This window comes from Zootoca vivipara, chromosome 17 (assembly GCF_963506605.1).
Source record: "Zootoca vivipara chromosome 17, rZooViv1.1, whole genome shotgun sequence".
In the NCBI taxonomy this organism is placed as follows: domain Eukaryota; kingdom Metazoa; phylum Chordata; class Lepidosauria; order Squamata; family Lacertidae; genus Zootoca; species Zootoca vivipara.
In genome coordinates this window covers 15,675,836-15,692,916 of record NC_083292.1, presented here as the reverse complement: position 1 = coordinate 15,692,916, position 17,081 = coordinate 15,675,836, and the positions used below count along the sequence as shown (strand labels likewise).

The 17,081-nt window shown below is 49.5% G+C and overlaps 1 protein-coding gene across 1 annotated transcript in view; it reads left to right on the top strand.

The window, feature by feature from the left end:
• SLC5A1 (solute carrier family 5 member 1) overlaps nt 1-13,715 on the top strand; it is a 34,688-nt gene extending 20,973 nt beyond the window's left edge. The window contains exons 7-15 of the mRNA XM_035098618.2: nt 284-364; nt 2,820-3,031; nt 4,454-4,589; nt 4,792-4,899; nt 6,179-6,329; nt 10,140-10,308; nt 10,838-11,053; nt 11,800-11,899; nt 12,718-13,715. Of these exons, the coding sequence (XP_034954509.1) occupies nt 284-364; nt 2,820-3,031; nt 4,454-4,589; nt 4,792-4,899; nt 6,179-6,329; nt 10,140-10,308; nt 10,838-11,053; nt 11,800-11,899; nt 12,718-12,932 (1,388 nt within the window). The 3' untranslated portion in view covers nt 12,933-13,715. The remainder of the gene's footprint in view (nt 1-283; nt 365-2,819; nt 3,032-4,453; nt 4,590-4,791; nt 4,900-6,178; nt 6,330-10,139; nt 10,309-10,837; nt 11,054-11,799; nt 11,900-12,717) is intronic.
• Nucleotides 13,716-17,081: the final 3,366 nt, after the last annotated feature.

The following is a 17,081-nucleotide window of genomic DNA, read 5'->3' as shown; positions in this document are numbered from 1 at the left end:
AGTTGCAAATCCCATCCCGGGTGGGGGGGGGGAGAGAAAGGCTGCCTCTAGCCTTGAGTCACATGTGACTATTTCCCTGTGTGTCTTGAACCCTCCTGAGAGAGAGAGAGAGAGAGAGAGAGAGAGAGAGAGAGAGAGAGAGGTGTATTCTCTTGCCAAAGCAAGATGAGAAAAGCCTTAGCTTTGGCAAATAGGTAAAGGAAGTGATGCTGGGGAACGAGAATCAGGAGAGGTTCTCCTCATCACACTGCTCTGTTGCTCTTTCTACCCTTTTGGCTCTCAGGAGGACTTGCGGCCGTCATCTACACGGACACATTGCAAACTTTCATCATGCTGGTGGGCTCCATTGTCCTGACCGTCTTTGGTAAGCAGACAACACAAAGGAAAGGTTGAATCTGTCACTGAAAAGTACTCAATATTGATCCAGGGTAGATTCCAATATATAGTTAGCAGAGTAACAACTTAAACATGTTGCAGGATTCCCAAAAAATAGACCAGAGGCAATTATATTTCATCCAGCAGAGCTTTACTGCTACTGAAGGCAAACGAGCATAAGGGTCACAAATCAAATACATTCAGGATTGGCACTGTCCATAAGAAATCCAGTTGCAGCAGACTTAACTTAAACTTACAATAACTTATAATAGGTCTAAACCTTAACACTAAACAGTGGTACCTCGGGTTGCGGACCCAATCTATTCCGGGGTGCCATTCACAGTCCGCAACCCGAGCGGCGCTTTTACGCATGCGTGAAAGTGCGATAGAGCGCTTCTGCCTATGCACGAAGTGTGTAGAACGCTTCTGCGCATGCGCGCGGCGAAACCCAGAAGTAAACACTTCCGGGTCCGCCGCATTCGCAACCTGGAAAAACACAACCCGCAGCGGACACAACATGAGGTATGACTGTATACAGAACACCACACCAGAAGGGAAAGAGTTAGAAAGAGAAAGTGAAACCCAGGCTCCTTCCGGCCTCTTATTATAGTCAGCGTGACCTTGACAGAAGAGATAAAAGAACCAGTTTAAACCAGCCGCACTCAGCTTCTCTGAAGTAATAACCCAAACATCATGATATGGGAGCTGATGGCCGGAATGGGCATTCAGACCCCACCTAGTGGTCACAGGCAAAATTGCACACAAAACAATTCCCTTGTAAAGCCTCTGAATTCAGTTTGGAATTCAGTTTTCATTATGACAAGCCGAAGAAGCAGTGCCAGATAAAACCCTGTGGAGGCCCCTAGGCAGTCAAAATCTCAGGGACACCACCCCGCAACTCAAATTACAGTGGAACCTCGGTTTGCGACCACCTCCGTTTACAAAAAACTCGGAGAGCGACCGCCGTGGACCCGGAAGTATTTACATCCAGGTTCCGCGCACGCAGATGTGCAGAAGTGATGTGCGCAGTGTGCGCGTGTGCAGAAGCGCTCTATTGGCGCTTCACGTGTGCGCAGAAGCATGCCTTTAGTGAGCGACGAACTCTGGGAGCGACCAGCTCCCCAGAACAGATCGTCGTCGTAAACCGAGGTAACACTATATAAGTTTCTGATTTTACCAATCAACAATTTTAATACACCAGTTTCATTACACAATATTATTTTGATCGATTGCCGCGGGGCCCCTAAAAGGCGTGGGGCCCATAGGTCGGTGCCTACTCTGCAGCTGTTTGGTAATCTGGCACTGTGAAGGAGGACAAGACCAACAACGCAAAGGTAACACATTAAGAAGTAAGAGACTCTCTGCAGCTTGACAAACAGACATGCTCAGAGAAAGGTATATAGGCAGCATCAAAAATAAGCCATGGTGGGCCCTTACCATCAGCCCGTATATGCCTAGGAAATCCCTTTTCAGGTGAGTTCCAAACAATCTTTTCCCCAGGCATATGGAGCTGATGGCTACACCAGGGCTTACCAAAGCTCACTGACCCATGAAAGGTGGACTCTGAAAAACTAAACAGGTGAATACAAATAAAATCAGCCTGGAAACAAAGCAGGAAAGAAGTAGAGACCCTGAGAGGGCACCACTCTGGGTGCAGGCAAAGCACAGAAACTGAATTCCAAAGGAGGGAGGGGCTTGACAGGTGATTGATTTTGCTTGCAGTGTTGCCTGTGACCACTAGGTGGAGGCTGAACATCCATTCTTGCCACCAGCTCTATATGCTGGGGGGGGCGAATGCAGGTTACTTATCTGTGAACTTGAGAGAGTTCATCCCTCTGTCCCTCGGCTTCCCTGTGACAATCAATTCAACAAGTGGAAATTCAAGTGGAAATTTACAGTCATACCTCAGTTTAAGTACGCCTCGGTTTGAGTATTTTCAGTTTAAGTACTCCGCGGACCTGTCTGGAATGGATTAATCCACTTTCCATTACTTTCAATGGGAAAGTTCGCTTCAGGTTAAGTACAGACTTCCAGAACCAATTACACTTATATTTCGGGTTAAGTACGCTTCAGGTTGAGTACTCCGCGGACCCATCTGGAACAGATTAATCCACTTTCCATTTCTTTCAATGGGAAAGTTCACTTCAGGTTAAGTACGGACTTCCGAAACCAATTGTGTTTGTAAACCGAGGTACCACTGTAGCATCAACCGCATACAGCACACAAACACCGCAGTCATCGTGAGGACTGGCGATCCCCCGATGCCAGATCCACTATTTCTTACCACCTGGAAACCAGCTGCGAATGTCGGGGGGGGGGGAGACCACGTGCACCATTAAAGCAGCCCACCTCCCCTGAACTGGGGTGTGGATGTATCTGTGCCTGCCTGGCACACAGGTGTGTGAGTGAACTGGTAGCTTTCAAGGACTGTTACCTTCCCCCAGCGTTTGAAGAAGTCGGAGGATATGAGGAATTCGTGCACAAGTACATGAATGCGATCCCGCACGTTGAAAATTCCAGTATCCCCGAAAAATGCTACACTCCCCGTCCAGATGCGTTCCAGATATTCCGGGATCCCATCAACGGGGATTTGCCGTGGCCGGGACTCATCTTTGGCCTGAGCATCCTGGGCCTCTGGTACTGGTGCACAGATCAGGTATGGTGGAGATGAGTTTTAGGTCCTCAGGTCCACTACGAAGGGAAGGGGTGATGGTGGTGCCTAGCTCCTGCTCAGATTCTGTCTGTGGAGGATATTTCTGCAGCAGTGTGTGGTCATGTTGTCAGGGGCTGGACTGAGGAGGGATGGTGGTCACTCCCCCCTCCAGCACTTCCCAGAGAAGAGGGAGACAGTATAGATCAGGCATCCCCAAACTGTGGCCCTCCAGATGTTTTGGCCTACAACTCCCATGATCCCTAGCTAACAGGACCAGTGGTCGGGGAAGATGGGAATTGTAGTCCAAAACATCTGGAGGGCTAAAGTTTGGGGATGCCTGGTATAGATTTACAACAGTGGTTTGCAGAAGGTCACAGTTCAGTGGCTGCAGAGGGGAGAAGCTGGGAAATATTGGGAGAGGAACAGCAGGAAGAAGATGCACCAAGGGAGAGACAGCTGACAGTGTCCTTGGAAAGCATTCCTGACCCGCCCCCCTTTCCCAGGACCAGGCGTGCATTGAAAGGAGAAGAACAGAAAGCTCAGAGGCAGAAAGCACAGATCAGCCAACACAGGGATGATGTAGAATAGGAGAGACAGAGGGGGTTGGGGCTTTACTCGGAGCAATGCCATTATCCAAGAGAGACTGCATTTCTACATCTCTCTGTGAATAGTAAATAAAAGACTGGTAAGAGCTTCTTGTCTTTCCATTACTGGCAGACTGCTGTGAGAGGGAGAGGGATCAGATTCCCTGAAGCCTGACATGTGTAGTGCTTTGTTTTCCATAGGCTGAGTACTGAGACATTTGATTTCAGATGCGGAGATGCTGTAGTGAGCAGAACTCTTAGGCAGTGGTGTAACAGAGAGGGTGCCAGAGGGGCTGTGGCCCTGGGCACGGGTTTTTGAGGGGGCATGAAGTAGGCACCCCCCCACAGGTGCCCACAGCGCAGCCTGGCCTGGCCCTCCTCTCCCGGCGTCAGAGGCACCAATGCTTGCAAAGAGGAGCACGCCAAAGGGTGTGTTTAAAATATTCACGTCTAAGTTGCTCCCAAAGTTTCCTGCTTCCCTTAGCACAGAAAGAAACCACGTGTTTGGTAAGTAGGGTTCACATTTAGTAGCCCTTTCTCCCAAGATGAGGGGGTGTGACCTAGCTAAGCCTAGCAGGACAGCTTATTCTATGGTCTTAATCCCTTCGTGCATTAATTAGAGTTAAGCATGTTGGTTATATGAGCCTGGATATATCCTGCAGGCTGAACTGGGACCTTCTGCATGCAAAGCAGGTGCTCTACCTCTGAGCAGAAGTCCTTCTCCGACGTAAAAACTTGCCACACAAGCAACCGATAAGCCCACCCCACCCCAAAGAGCCTGCTCTGAAGTCAAGACTAGCCTGATTGGCTGCTCACTTTCCTCTCCATTCCTCTCTGGTAGGTCATTGTTCAGCGGTGCCTCTCAGGCAAGAACATGTCCCATGTCAAGGCTGGCTGCATCATGTGTGGTTACCTGAAGCTGATGCCCATGTTCCTGATTGTCATGCCAGGCATGATCAGTCGAATTTTGTACACAGGTGAGATGAGACCTCCAGCCTCGTCCTCTCGTCTCCATCCGTGGCAGAATCCATTCAGAGTGCGGCTCTTCCATCCGTCCCCTCAAAGGGTGGTACCCACTGGGATCCTGTTCATCTCTAGGATCCTTTTGGGGAGGTACTCAGGATATCTCAGCCCGCCCACCCCCAAGTAAAGTGCCCTTGTTTTTCTCTTTCCCTGCAGATACAGTGGCTTGCGTAGTTCCTGAGACGTGTTTTAAGGCATGTGGGACGACAGTTGGCTGTTCAAACATCGCCTACCCAAGGATGGTGGTGAAACTGATGCCGAACGGTGAGATGCTTCACTTGTGATCTGGCTGTTAGGAGGGGGCTGGAAAGTGGTGGACTGGAGGAAAAAACCCAACAAGACAGCAAAGCACAAGTGCAGGATGGGTAATTACGCCTTAATCGTTTTGTAAGAATTAATCTGCATCGCTTTGGCTGCTGGGGGGTTGCGTTTCCACAGAGTCAGGGCAAACAAGACTGTCAGGGCAAGAGTGGAGAAAGTGAGGGAAAGTGGGGGCACCTTCATGACTTAACTAAACTAGAGCGTCCCAGCCAATAAAGAAGCTCGAGAAGTGCTGTGCTGAGTGCTGGGAGAGCCATTCAGAACCCTGGGAAGGCAAGAGCCAGAATAGATCAGAGAGGTGCTTTGGCAGCGGCAGCATATACAGTGGTACCTCAGGTTAAGAACTTAATTCATTCCGGAGGTCTGTTCTTAACCTGAAACCATTATTAACCTGAGGTACCACTTTAGCTAATGGGGCCTCCCGCCGCCCCGCTGCCACCACTCGATTTCTGTTCTCATCCTGAAGCAAAGTTCTTAACCCAAGGTACTATTTCTGGGTTAGCGGAGTCTGTAACCTGAAATGTTTGTAACCTGAAGCGTTTGTAACCCGAGGTACCACTGTAACGGGAAAGCACCACACTTCTTGGCTCCGCCTTCCATCCGCTAACCTCTCCAGTTACCTGTGGAAGTAGTGGCTGCAGAACATGCCACGCAGGAGCTGGCAGTACCGGGGGTGCCAAGCACTGGCATGATTTCTGTGCCCCCTCAGAGGGGGACGGGACTGTTTCTCCAACCCTAGGTATGCCTTTGCCTGGGGTCTCAAACTTCAGCAGTGCTCTGTGTGATGCCCAATTGGGCTCCCACTGCCTCTCACGCTCCGTTCTAAAACACAGTTGTGGCGCCCCCTATAGTGTCCCCGAGGCTCTGTGCCCAGTGCTAGTGGAGTAGGGGCACAGGGGCAGTTGCCCCGGCACAAAATTGTGAGGGGGCAAAAAAACATTGACACCCAGCGCTGCCTCGATACAGCTGCGTGCTTCCGTCACTGAAAACAGCTTCTCCACACAAACCAGGAAGTGACTTCTCCAGACAAAGAAACGACTCTTCTTTTCTTATCTCTGTGGCTGCAATTGCCTGGATGATGCAGACGCCATCTGTTTCCCTCCCTCCAACGCGGCCCTGGGTCCTGGCAACCCATGTTACGCCACTGCCCAATGCGACTGGTCCTGCTCCCCTAAAGCTACCTCTGACTTGCCCCCCTGCTTCTCTCCCTCTTGTGTTTCAGGATTGCGAGGCCTGATGCTGTCTGTCATGTTGGCATCTCTGATGAGCTCCCTCACCTCTATCTTCAATAGTGCAAGCACACTCTTCACGATGGACATCTACACTAAAATACGGCAGGGAGCGAAAGAGCAGGAGCTCATGATAGTGGGCAGGTGATGATGACAAGTAGGAATGACTATGATGTGCTCACAGCTCTTTGCAAATTGAAACTTCGCCTGGGACCTGTGAGACACCAAGGGGAGCCTCACCCAGCCTTCCACCTGACCTGGAGGTTTTGAACTACAACTCCCATGAGCCCCCTTTTCATACGACCATGCTGGCCAGGGCTGGTGGGAGCCATAGTCCGAAACAGCTGCAAGGCGCAACAGATTAGGGAAGGTTGGCCTCATCTAATGGACACCCCAGGCCCCAGCCTCTTTTTACCCAGATAGATAGAGTTCATTGGGGCTGGCTCCCAAGAAAAGTGGTGTCTGGGGCTGCAGCCTTAGTCTGGTTCCTGCCCTCTATCTGAAGACTGAAGCAAACAAGATGAATTTTAACAGGGAGAAATGTAAAGTACTACACTTGGGCAAAAAAAAATGAAAGGCACAAATACAGGATGGGTGACACGTGGCTTGAGAGCAGTACATGTGAAAAGGATCTAGGAGTCCTGGTAGACCACAAACTTGACCTGAGTCAACAGTGTGATGTAGCAGCTAAAAAAGCCAATGCAATTCTGGGCTGCATCAATAGGAGTATAGCATCTAGATCAAGGGAAGTAATAGTACCACTGTATTCTGCTCTGGTCAGACCTCACCTGGAATACTGTGTCCAGTTCTGGGCACCACAGTTCAAGAAGGATACTGACAAGCTGGAACGTGTCCAGAGGAGGGCAACCAAAATGGTCAAAGGCCTGGAAATGATGCCTTATGAGGAACGGCTTAGGGAGCTGGGTATGTTTAGCCTGGAAGAGAAGGTTAAGGGGTGATATGATAGCCATGTTCAAATATATTAAAGGATGTCATATAGAAGAGGGTGAAAGGTTGTTTTCTGCTGCTCCAGAGAAGCGGACATGGAGCAATGGATTCAAGCTACAAGAAAGAAGATTCCACCTAAACATTAGGAAGAACTTCCTGACAGTAAGAGCTGTTCGACAGTGGAATTTGCTGCCAAGGAGTGTGGTGGAGTCTCCTTCTTTGGAGGTCTTTAAGCGGAGGCTTGACAGCCATCTGTCAGGAATGCTTTGATTGTGTTTCCTGCTTGGCAGGGGGTTGGACTGGATGGCCCTTGTGGTCTCTTCCAACTCTATGACTAAGGATTTAAAGGTTTTTACAGGATGCCCAGCTTCTCTTTCGTTTGACGAAGGGTTCTGGAGGACAAGTTTGCTCCCTGCTTGGTGACATTTTTGTTGACCCTCAATGCAACGCTTGGGTCAGCACCCAGGGCCGGGTTCAGTGTCTAACTAACAGCAGTGAATCAGCAAGAGGTTAACCATACAGGGCGCAGTGTGCAAGTAGATTTGAATCTCGAATGGCCCACCTTCTCCCAAGGATCTGTCCAACAGCTGCTTGGCAGCGGAACTGACTTCATTGGAATGTTTTTAAACAGGGATTGGATGGCTGTCTGCCAGGGATTCTTGGTCCCTTCCAACTCTACAGTTCCAGGATTCTATGGCAAGGAGGCAGAAGTGGTCCAGGAACCCTTCTGTTCATTAACATATTCCAGGAGTGGCAATACGACAAATTGTTTGTTTGTTTATTTCATTTGCATCCCACCTTTTTCTCCAAGGATCTCAGGGTTCTCCCCATCCTCATTTAATCCTCACAATAAGTCATACACAGGGAGCTTCATGGCTAAGCAGGGATCCAAACCCTGGTCTCTTCCAGGTCCTAGTCCGGCACTCTAACCACTATGCCGCATTGCCTCTCAAGCATAGATAATAGAGTACAACTCTCTCCAACTGGCCAGCAAGCATGGCTTGCTGAGTTTGGACACAGTATTTTCTCTGCATTTTCTGCTTCTGTCTATTGTTGGGGTGCATTCTTTTCTCCACACATTTACATTTTTTTAAAAAAATGGTTTTGCCTTACTGTGGATTTCGGTTCTCTCTCTCTCTCTGTAGGACCAATAGGGCAATTTAGGATTTTTCTTTGCTATGTGACACCTGTGGTGCTGAGGTGCCCCCCTGTGGACATTTGGACTTATTGCACATGTATCATCCTGATAGGCTGAATGCCAAGTCTCCATCAGAGCAGCCTCAGCTGACCTGGTGCCCTCCAACTGTGTTGGACTACAACTCCCATCAGCCTTGGCATCATGTGACCCTGCTGGCTCTGGCTGATGGGTGTTGTAGTCCAAAACAGCTGGAGGGTATTAGGTAATAGGGAAGGTTGAGATTAGACCACTCCCTGCCTATTTAAATTACAGTGGTACCTCTACTTACAAATAACTCTACTTACGAATTTTTCTACTTACAAATGGAGCTCCGTCCGCCATCTTGGATGCGGTTTAGATAGGATTTTTTCTACTTACGAATTTTTAGATAGGGTTGCTTCGACTTACGATTTTTTTCTCCCAATGCATTCCTATGGGATTCGACTTACAATTTTTTTCGACTTACAAATGTGTGTTCGGAACACATTAAATTCGTAAGTAGAGGTACCACTGTAATTCCCTTTATAACAGCTTAGTTGCTACCTAGACAAAATGGAAGGAACAGATGCTACCTGTGCCATTTAAGGGATCATGCTGTTTGCTAAAATATGGGATTAGTTTTTGCATTTGAACACTCACTTAGGGATGTGATGTGAATGAACCCAGTATTTGCTGAATGAATTAATTGCCCCTATACCATTTTTCATGTGCAACAACAATAAAATGGTTCACAATATACAAATAAAAACCGACAGTCAAAACCTCACCATGCTCAGGTGTGTCCAGGACCAGCGCTGGGGGCCAGGGTGGACAGATGGGGCTTCAACTGTCAGCAAAAGCTGTCAAAGAAGGTACCTGTCCCATTTCATTTGAGAGACCACCCCACAGGAGTCAGCAGGGCAATGGGAAAGACATTCTATTGGGTTTGCTCTCAACCTGAGTCAGTTGGAAGGTGGCGGATGTGGTCACAGAATTGTAGAGTAGGGACTCCAAGCGTCATCTATTCCACCCCCCTGCAATGGAGGAATTACACCTAAAGAATCCATGACAGATGGCCATCCAACCTCTGTTTCAAAACCTCCAAAGAAGGAGAGTCCACCACCTTTTGAGGGAGTCCATTCCACTGTCAAACAGCTCTCACTGTCCAAAAGTTCTTCCTAACGTTTAGCTGGAATCTCCTTTCTTGTAACTTGAATCCGTTGGTTTCCTGGAGCAGCAGGAAATAAGCTTGCTCCATATTCCATGTGACAGTGCTTCAGCTATTTGAAGGTGGCTATCCTATCACCTCTCAGTCTCTTCTTTTCGAAGCTAAACATACCTGGCTCCCTCGACCATTCCTCATAAGGCTTGGTTTCCAGGCCCTTGGTCATCTCTGTCACTCTGCTCTGCATGGGTTCCATCTTGTCAATCTCCTTCTTACACTGTGGTGCCTAGAACTGGGCACAGTGCAGTAAGCCTACAACTTATGCAGGCGTTATATTCCAGAAATAACACCTAAAGTAAAAATTGCATATAGTCAAAATGCATTGGGTTCAGTGGCGGGTTGGATTGCCAAAGTCATTTTTCCTGGAACCCCATCCCCTTTAAAAAAATTTTTTTGCCATACATGTAAACTTGATGCACACAAATTAAATGTGCATTAAGTTGCAGGCTTACTATACTCTTGATGGGATCTGACCAAGGCAGAATAGTCTCTTGATCTGGACACTGTGCTTTTGTTGATGTCTCAGATGGGGGGGGGGAGAAGTCTCTGCCTACTGTACATCTTTAGGGTTTCTGAATGCTGGCATGGTAGAGAGCTGTGATTAACATCTCCCTTCTGTTTCCAGGCTGTTCATGCTAATATTGATTGCGGTCAGCATCGCCTGGGTCCCAATAGTGCAGTCGGCTCAAAACGGGCAGCTTTTCGACTACATCCAGTCCATCACCAGCTACTTGGGGCCCCCCATCGCAGCTGTCTTTTTCCTTGCCATTTTCTTCAAGAGGGTCAATGAACAGGTAAGCTGGGGGGAGGGGTAGCACTCCCAGCAATGCCTGGGAAGAGCAACTGCTGTGCTTGACCTCGATTCTCTGAGCGTCTGGGCAACAGCAGGAGGACATGTGCAAAGGGCTATTGAGGGCATGTGCAAAGGGCTACTACCTCCACGGTAGGAGGTAGTAAATGCCTCTGATTTCCAGTTGCTAGAAACCACCGGGGGGGGGAGTGCTCTTGTGCTTGGATCCTGCTTGCCAGTGTTGTAAATTTCACTTCACCAGCTACCCAGAAAAGGCATCTGACTGGCTTGCGTGAGAGCAGGATGATGGCTCTTCTGAAGGTTCTTATGTGTGAATAGAGGTAGCTCCAAGTGGGGGCAGGAAGTGAGGTGGTCCTCACTTCCTGTTAAGAAGAGGGATGGACCACTGTGCCTAGCAGCCCTTGGGCTGAGTGCTGTTGCCCATGGTGTGAGTCAGACTAAAGGGAAGAGGAGCAAGGCTGGATCCGAGCACCATTTGTGGAGCTGAGCTTTTTTCTGCTGCTTCCTGCCAGGGGGCCTTCTGGGGCCTGGTTCTGGGGCTGCTGATTGGACTGTCTCGAATGATCACCGAGTTTGCCTATGGAACTGGCAGCTGCGCTGAGCCCAGCAACTGCCCGGATATCATCTGCAAAGTCCACTACCTCTACTTTGCCATCATCCTGTTTGTCATCTCCATCATCATCATTCTGACTGTCTCATACATGACCAAGCCCATTGATGACGTCCATGTAAGCCATTCTCTCCCTCTTGGCTTTGATCTTTCTCCTCACTTCTCCTCTGCCCTTTCCCACCTGGCTCTGCAAACATGGCATGTGCGTCTTTCAAAAGGAATAACATCTGTGGGACACAGCTGTTTTCAACACCAAGGCTTGGTTCTGCAGCATGCGAAGGGGTGAAGGCAAATGCCTTTGTCCGCACTCAAAGTGCTTCTGCCTTAACAACTGCTGCACACATCCACCTTGGATCAGAAGGAGTGTGGCTACCAGACAGGCTGGACACACTCTTTTTCTTTTAGAAATGAACCACAGATGGAAAGCCAGTGAGGGATGCGGCTAGGACCAAATCTTTGCTTAGTCAGTGAAGCTCCCCAGGGGGGTACCTATCTCTCTCTCAGCCTGGCCTACCTTGCAAGGATGTTCTGAAGGTATATGAGAGACGTGCAGGGCCCAGGGCAGTACAATGGAAATGCTGAAAAATTATGTCTCATGTACTCTAGTCTGTAGGAATCCTTGCATTGTGCTACCGTAGATGACCCTTGGGGTCCCTTCCAATTCTACAATTCTATGAGCACAGAGCGGGTCAGAACAGTAGAAGGGCATTTCCAGACTTGCCGCCCCACAGTTTTCTGCTTCTGAGCTGTGAGCTGCCACAGCCTCTCCAGTTACTTCCACCACATGGGACACCCTCGCCCATGATAGTCTCAGCCCCCTCCCCCCGGGTTCATCTCTGTCTCCCTGTTCTATGCCCACGGCAGCTCTATCGCCTCTGCTGGAGCCTGCGAAACAGAAAGGAGAAACGCATCGACCTGGATGCCGAGGAGATGGAGGAAGAGCCAGCCTACGAAGAAGAAGCTTGTAAGAGCTCTCCCCTTGGTTCTTATTTCTTCCTGGCACTAAATGGGGGTCAATTGCAGGGGGGCAGTGGAGAGGAAGGACCATTGTAGCTTGGTGGTGGCAAATCCACCTTGCCCATGGAAGGTGCCAGGCTCAACCCCGGGCCGGATTTCCGGAGCAGACTCCTGGGAAATAATGGACCTAAGTGGGTCGTGCCCATTAATATCAGTGGGCTTCCTTTGAGATGGACCTGCATTTGATACCACCCACAGTACATGCCATTGAATGCTTTAAAACAATAAAACCAATTCAGGCCACAACAGGCTTCTAAGCTGTTTACAAAGCATGCAAATCAGTCTTGCAAACTTTACTTACTTGCTACCCGCCCAAGGCTCTCACCCACTTGCCACTTGAGGCAAACAGAAAATGGCGCCACCACCACCTCCAACTAAGGGAAGCCCCGCAGAAAAATGGTATCTGGAGAGGAGCAGGTGGCGGTAGTGGTGACAAGCGCAGGAGATGGTGAGCACTGTCCTCCTTAAGGGCCAGGATCTACTGCCTCTCCCAGCTGCCCCCAGCCTGCCACCTGAGGCAACTGCCTAATGGGTGTGCCGGCCCTAAAGTGCCACCCACCTTAATAAAAGCACCCTATAGAAAAAAACTTTCTCATCATCTTTTCTGACAGTCACTGACCTGTATGGTGGGAGTTTGGCACCGAGACCTTCCTTGTCGTGCCCCATAGACCGAGAGCGGTGGGGGTCTGGGGGGACACAGAAGTGCATTGTCTACTGGGCTTCTACATTTTCAGCCTTGACCTTGACCTTTTTTTTCTCTTGCAGTCCCGGACAAGGAGCAGGGTTGTTGCAGGAAGGCCTACAACTGGTTCTGTGGCTTGGAGACCATAGCAGCTCCCAAGCTCACCAAAGAGGAGGAGGAAGCCATGCGGGAGAAGATGATGGACACAACAGAGGACCCCTTCTGGAGGCGGGTGGTCAACACCAACGGCATCATCCTCCTGGCCGTGGCCATCTTCTGCCACGGCTTTTTTGCATAGACTCGTGGGGCTAGGTGTTTTCCTTCCCCCTCTCCCTTTGAAATGAAGGTCCGGTCCCCCCCCCCCCTGGAGATTGCTTTGTGAAGCCGTAATTTGTAAGTTATGCCCTTACCAGGCCTGACACTTATTTGTGCCAATCACGTTGATTAATTGTTTAATCAAATGAGTTAATCGGTGGGTGGGATGCCTCTCCTCTGAAAGGGGGGCGAGGAGGAGCCCCACAGCTCAGAGATAAAGAGGAAGGGGTGAAGAGAACCACATCAGCAATGCTCAGGGTCTGGCAAACCATTTTTACAAAGTGTTTTATATATATATATAAATGCTGCTTTTCCATTTTTAAAGTGTTGTGCTTTCCCACAAGTGATTACTTGTAAATAATAATGATAGTACTGTAATAAGTGCAAGTCCCTAAAATAGAGGCTGAGTTTCATATTCTGTGGATCTATCTGCTTGAATTCCTTTTAGACAGAATCTCTAAATTGCTTCCCTCCCTTGCTTTTTCCTTCCTGTTTCTCTTTTATCACACACACACCCCAAATTGGATTCCCACCCCCCTTCCCATGAGCTCTTTTCTCTGGTCTTGGACTGCAAGTGACTAGACTGGATTTTTAGTACCACTGCAATTTGAGCAAGCTGGAAATTATTTGAAGGGTTGATACACCTCCCCCTGCCAACCCCCTGAAACTTCAGCCTTTGACTTGACATGTCTTGCCGCTCTTTGTGTATTCTCAATGTATTGTAAATTGTGCAAAAAGAATTACACAACTTATTTTTAAAAAACCAGCAGCTTGCATTTTGTTTGAAAAGGGATCCCATGCTAAGGGGCGGGGCACGACAGGACAGTTGCTTATGGTGCTGTGTGGTGTAGTGGTTAGAGTGTCAGACTAGGACCTGGGAGAGACCAGGGTACAAATACCCACTCAGCTATGAAGTTCACCGGGTGGCCTTGGGGGCCAGTCACTGCCTCTCAGCCTAACCCTACCTCGTAGGGTTGTTGTTGGGATTAAATAAGGAAGGGGAGAACGGTGTATGCCACCTTGAGCTCCTTGGAGAAAAAGGTGGGATATAAATGTAATCCATATATAAAAATAAACTGGAGCTCCCACAGGCTACGTACGACATGCAAGAGTTGGTGTAGCATTTGTGCCACCATCTTTGATGCTAAGGGGAGAAAGAGGGAGATTCCTTCATTGGTGAGATCATTTGCAGGACAGGTTGCTAAGAAGAATGAAAAGGGCAAATTGCCAGTGTGGCATATGGACCGTTCTAGACCACAGTCCTGGATTCAGCCCTGTGGCTAGTATGTTCATTGGCTGTGGGCAAGTCCCCATTTCTCAGTCTTATCCACGTCACAGGATAAAGTGCTTAACTGGCCGAGGGTCTCTGTGGAGGAAGAACAGAATGCCAGCTTGAAATGGGATGCCTTCCTTGATCAAACTGCTCTGGCTTGTGACTAGGAGCCCACAGAGCATGCTGGGTGCCGGAGGGTGGCTCGGGGAGCAGCAGGCTGGATTTTGCAGGACCTTGGACAGCTCCAAGCAGCCAACTTGCAAATCAGGAGCTCCACTGAAATCTTTCGATGACTCCCTGGCCCCGCCCTCTTCCGTATAAGTGATGGCCCACTGGGGGAGTGTGAGGCCCGCATTGCAAAATGGGTGGGTTCCTTGAGGGAGCCTGGGGTGTGTAGGAGCTCACTTTGGGGGCGGGGGTCCCCGTTTTCTTCCTGAACCAGCTAAGTCCTTCCCACCCTCCTCCACCCATAAAGAGATCCAGCTTCTGCTCAGGAACAGGGTCTGCTGAATCACACCAATGGCCCACCTAGTTTAGCATCCTCTTCTCACAGCGGCCAACCAGTTGTCTGTGGGAAACAAGCAAGCAGGATTTGAACACAAGCACAGCCTCCCCTCCTGTAGCTTCTGGCAATTGGTATCTGGAAGCATTGCTGCTTTCCACTGCAGAGACAGAGCACAGCTGCTAGCATCGATAGTCCTCTCCTCCATGAATCTGTCTGATCCTTTTTTTTAAAGCCATCCAAGTTGGTGGCCATCATTGCCTCTTGTGGGAGCTTCACAGTTTTAACTGTGCACTGCATGAAGAACGACTTCATTTTATCTGTCCTGAACCTAGACTGGGCTGTTTCTGTGCTTTAAAAAAACCCCAAACATCTTCTCCAAGGTTCTGGCAGAGGTTGGAATCCTGCTCTCAGCTGGTGATTAAGTCCTGGCTACATTAATTAGAGCAGTAATCAGTGCTGGACTTCAAGTGATGGAGAGAGGAGAAACAGGTGATTTGTTGGTGCAGGCATCTTCTGGCATCACCCGCAGCAGAGCATCGCTTCAGACCTCCCAGCACCATGCTCCACGACTGCGGCAAACAGGCCCCGGCTGAGTCCGGCTCATTTTTAGAAACGTCAAGGCTTAATAGCAGGGCGGAGGGGAAGTGCCAGATGGTGACAGGCTAATTGTTGGATTTGCCATATGCAGGAGACAGCGCAAAGGTTCCCCTCAATATTTCCGGGTGACTAAGTTGTTTGCAGCTGAATCCTCGGCTATGTTAAGCTGAAACCCGCCAGCGATTTCTCATCGAGCTGAAACCTTTTCTCTGCCTTTGGCAAGTGGAGGTTGGAGCAGGGTGGGAAGCCATTGCCTAGAGGGTCAGGAATATTGTTGGGTCTGTTCAGGTAATGTCAGAAGGCTCTGGCGGGGCTATTGGACCTGGAACGAAAGGAGGGGGGGCACCGGAGCCGCTTCTCTCTTTCTGGGGCAGCCTGGAGGTATGGGAGATTGAGGTGGTGAATGTGGCAAGGTTGAAGCAGGCGTTCCAAGGCCGCAAACGCTTGAGGGTGGGAAGTGCACACAGAAGCATTCAATGCTAGTCTTACTCCGAGTAGGCCTATTGAAGTTAATGTATGTGATTAAGTTAGGTTCATTCATTTCAATGGATCTGAGTAGGATTCAGTTGACTCAATCTGACGGTAAGAGTTGTTTGACAGTAGAACAGACTCCCTCGGAAGGTGGTGGGCTCTCCTTCATTGTAAGTTTTTAAACACAGGTTGGATGGCCATCTGCCAGGGTTCCTGCATTGGAGGGAGTCGGACTAGGTGACCCTTGGGGTCCCTTTCAACTCTACAACTACAACCCAGGGAAAGAGACTAAAGTAAGAGGTGTTTCTCCCACGAGACGAGGGGAAGTGCTGGGTTCTGAGTGGTGTTTTGAGTGGAGGGCAGGCAGGCAGACCTAACCCACGAAGCACAGCCCAAGGAATGCTCTTGCACAAGCTCCACTGAAATGATCCTAGGGTCTTTCCAGGAGTCCTGTGCAGAACGTGCTATTGGACTGTGCCTTATGTTAATGTGTTTGTGTGTGTGTGTGGGGGGGTGTCATTTGGTATTTCCGCCAGCCCTGGACAGGAAATGTTGAATGCAAAGACTCTGAAGCAGCAACTGGAGGCAGAGACCGCTCCTGGCCCCTTTCCAGAAGACACCCCTTGCTCCTGCCTTGGCACCATCGCAGCCCTTGGATTAATCAAATGGAGGCATCGCTCCAGAGGCTGCCAGTTCATCACTGCCAGGAACGGTTCCATTTTTTTTCCTGCCGACAGAGCTTGGGAAATCTTCATCTTTGACGCATTTAAAAGCTCAGACACATTTAAAAGCTCCTGACTACCCCCAAAGAAGCCTGGGAACTGTAGTTTAAGGCTTATGGGAATTGTAGTTTTCTGAGGGCTAAACTACAGCTCCCAAGATTCTTTGGGGGAAGCCATGTGCTTTAAGTGTGCAATGTGCACACAGCCTCATTGGCCGGCTAATTTGGGATGGGGGCAGGATATGCTCTGCCTTTCAAAAGAGGGGGTTGCCTGTGGGGCTGAGGAGGACCAGCCTGAGGACATCTGAGGAGGACCAGCCTGAGGCCTAAGGCGACTGCCACCCTTTGCCTAATGGTAGGGCTGGTTCTGGGGGGGAGGAAAGAAGAGAGACACCTCTCACCAAGCTCTTCTAGGCTTGGAGTCTTTTTTTCGCAATTGCCCTACAGCACACCATATTTGTTTGTTGTTTAGTCGTTTAGTCGTGTCTGACTCTTCGTGACCCCATGGACCATAGCACGCCAGGCATATTATATCCTGCAAAAAACACAGCACAGTTCTCCCATG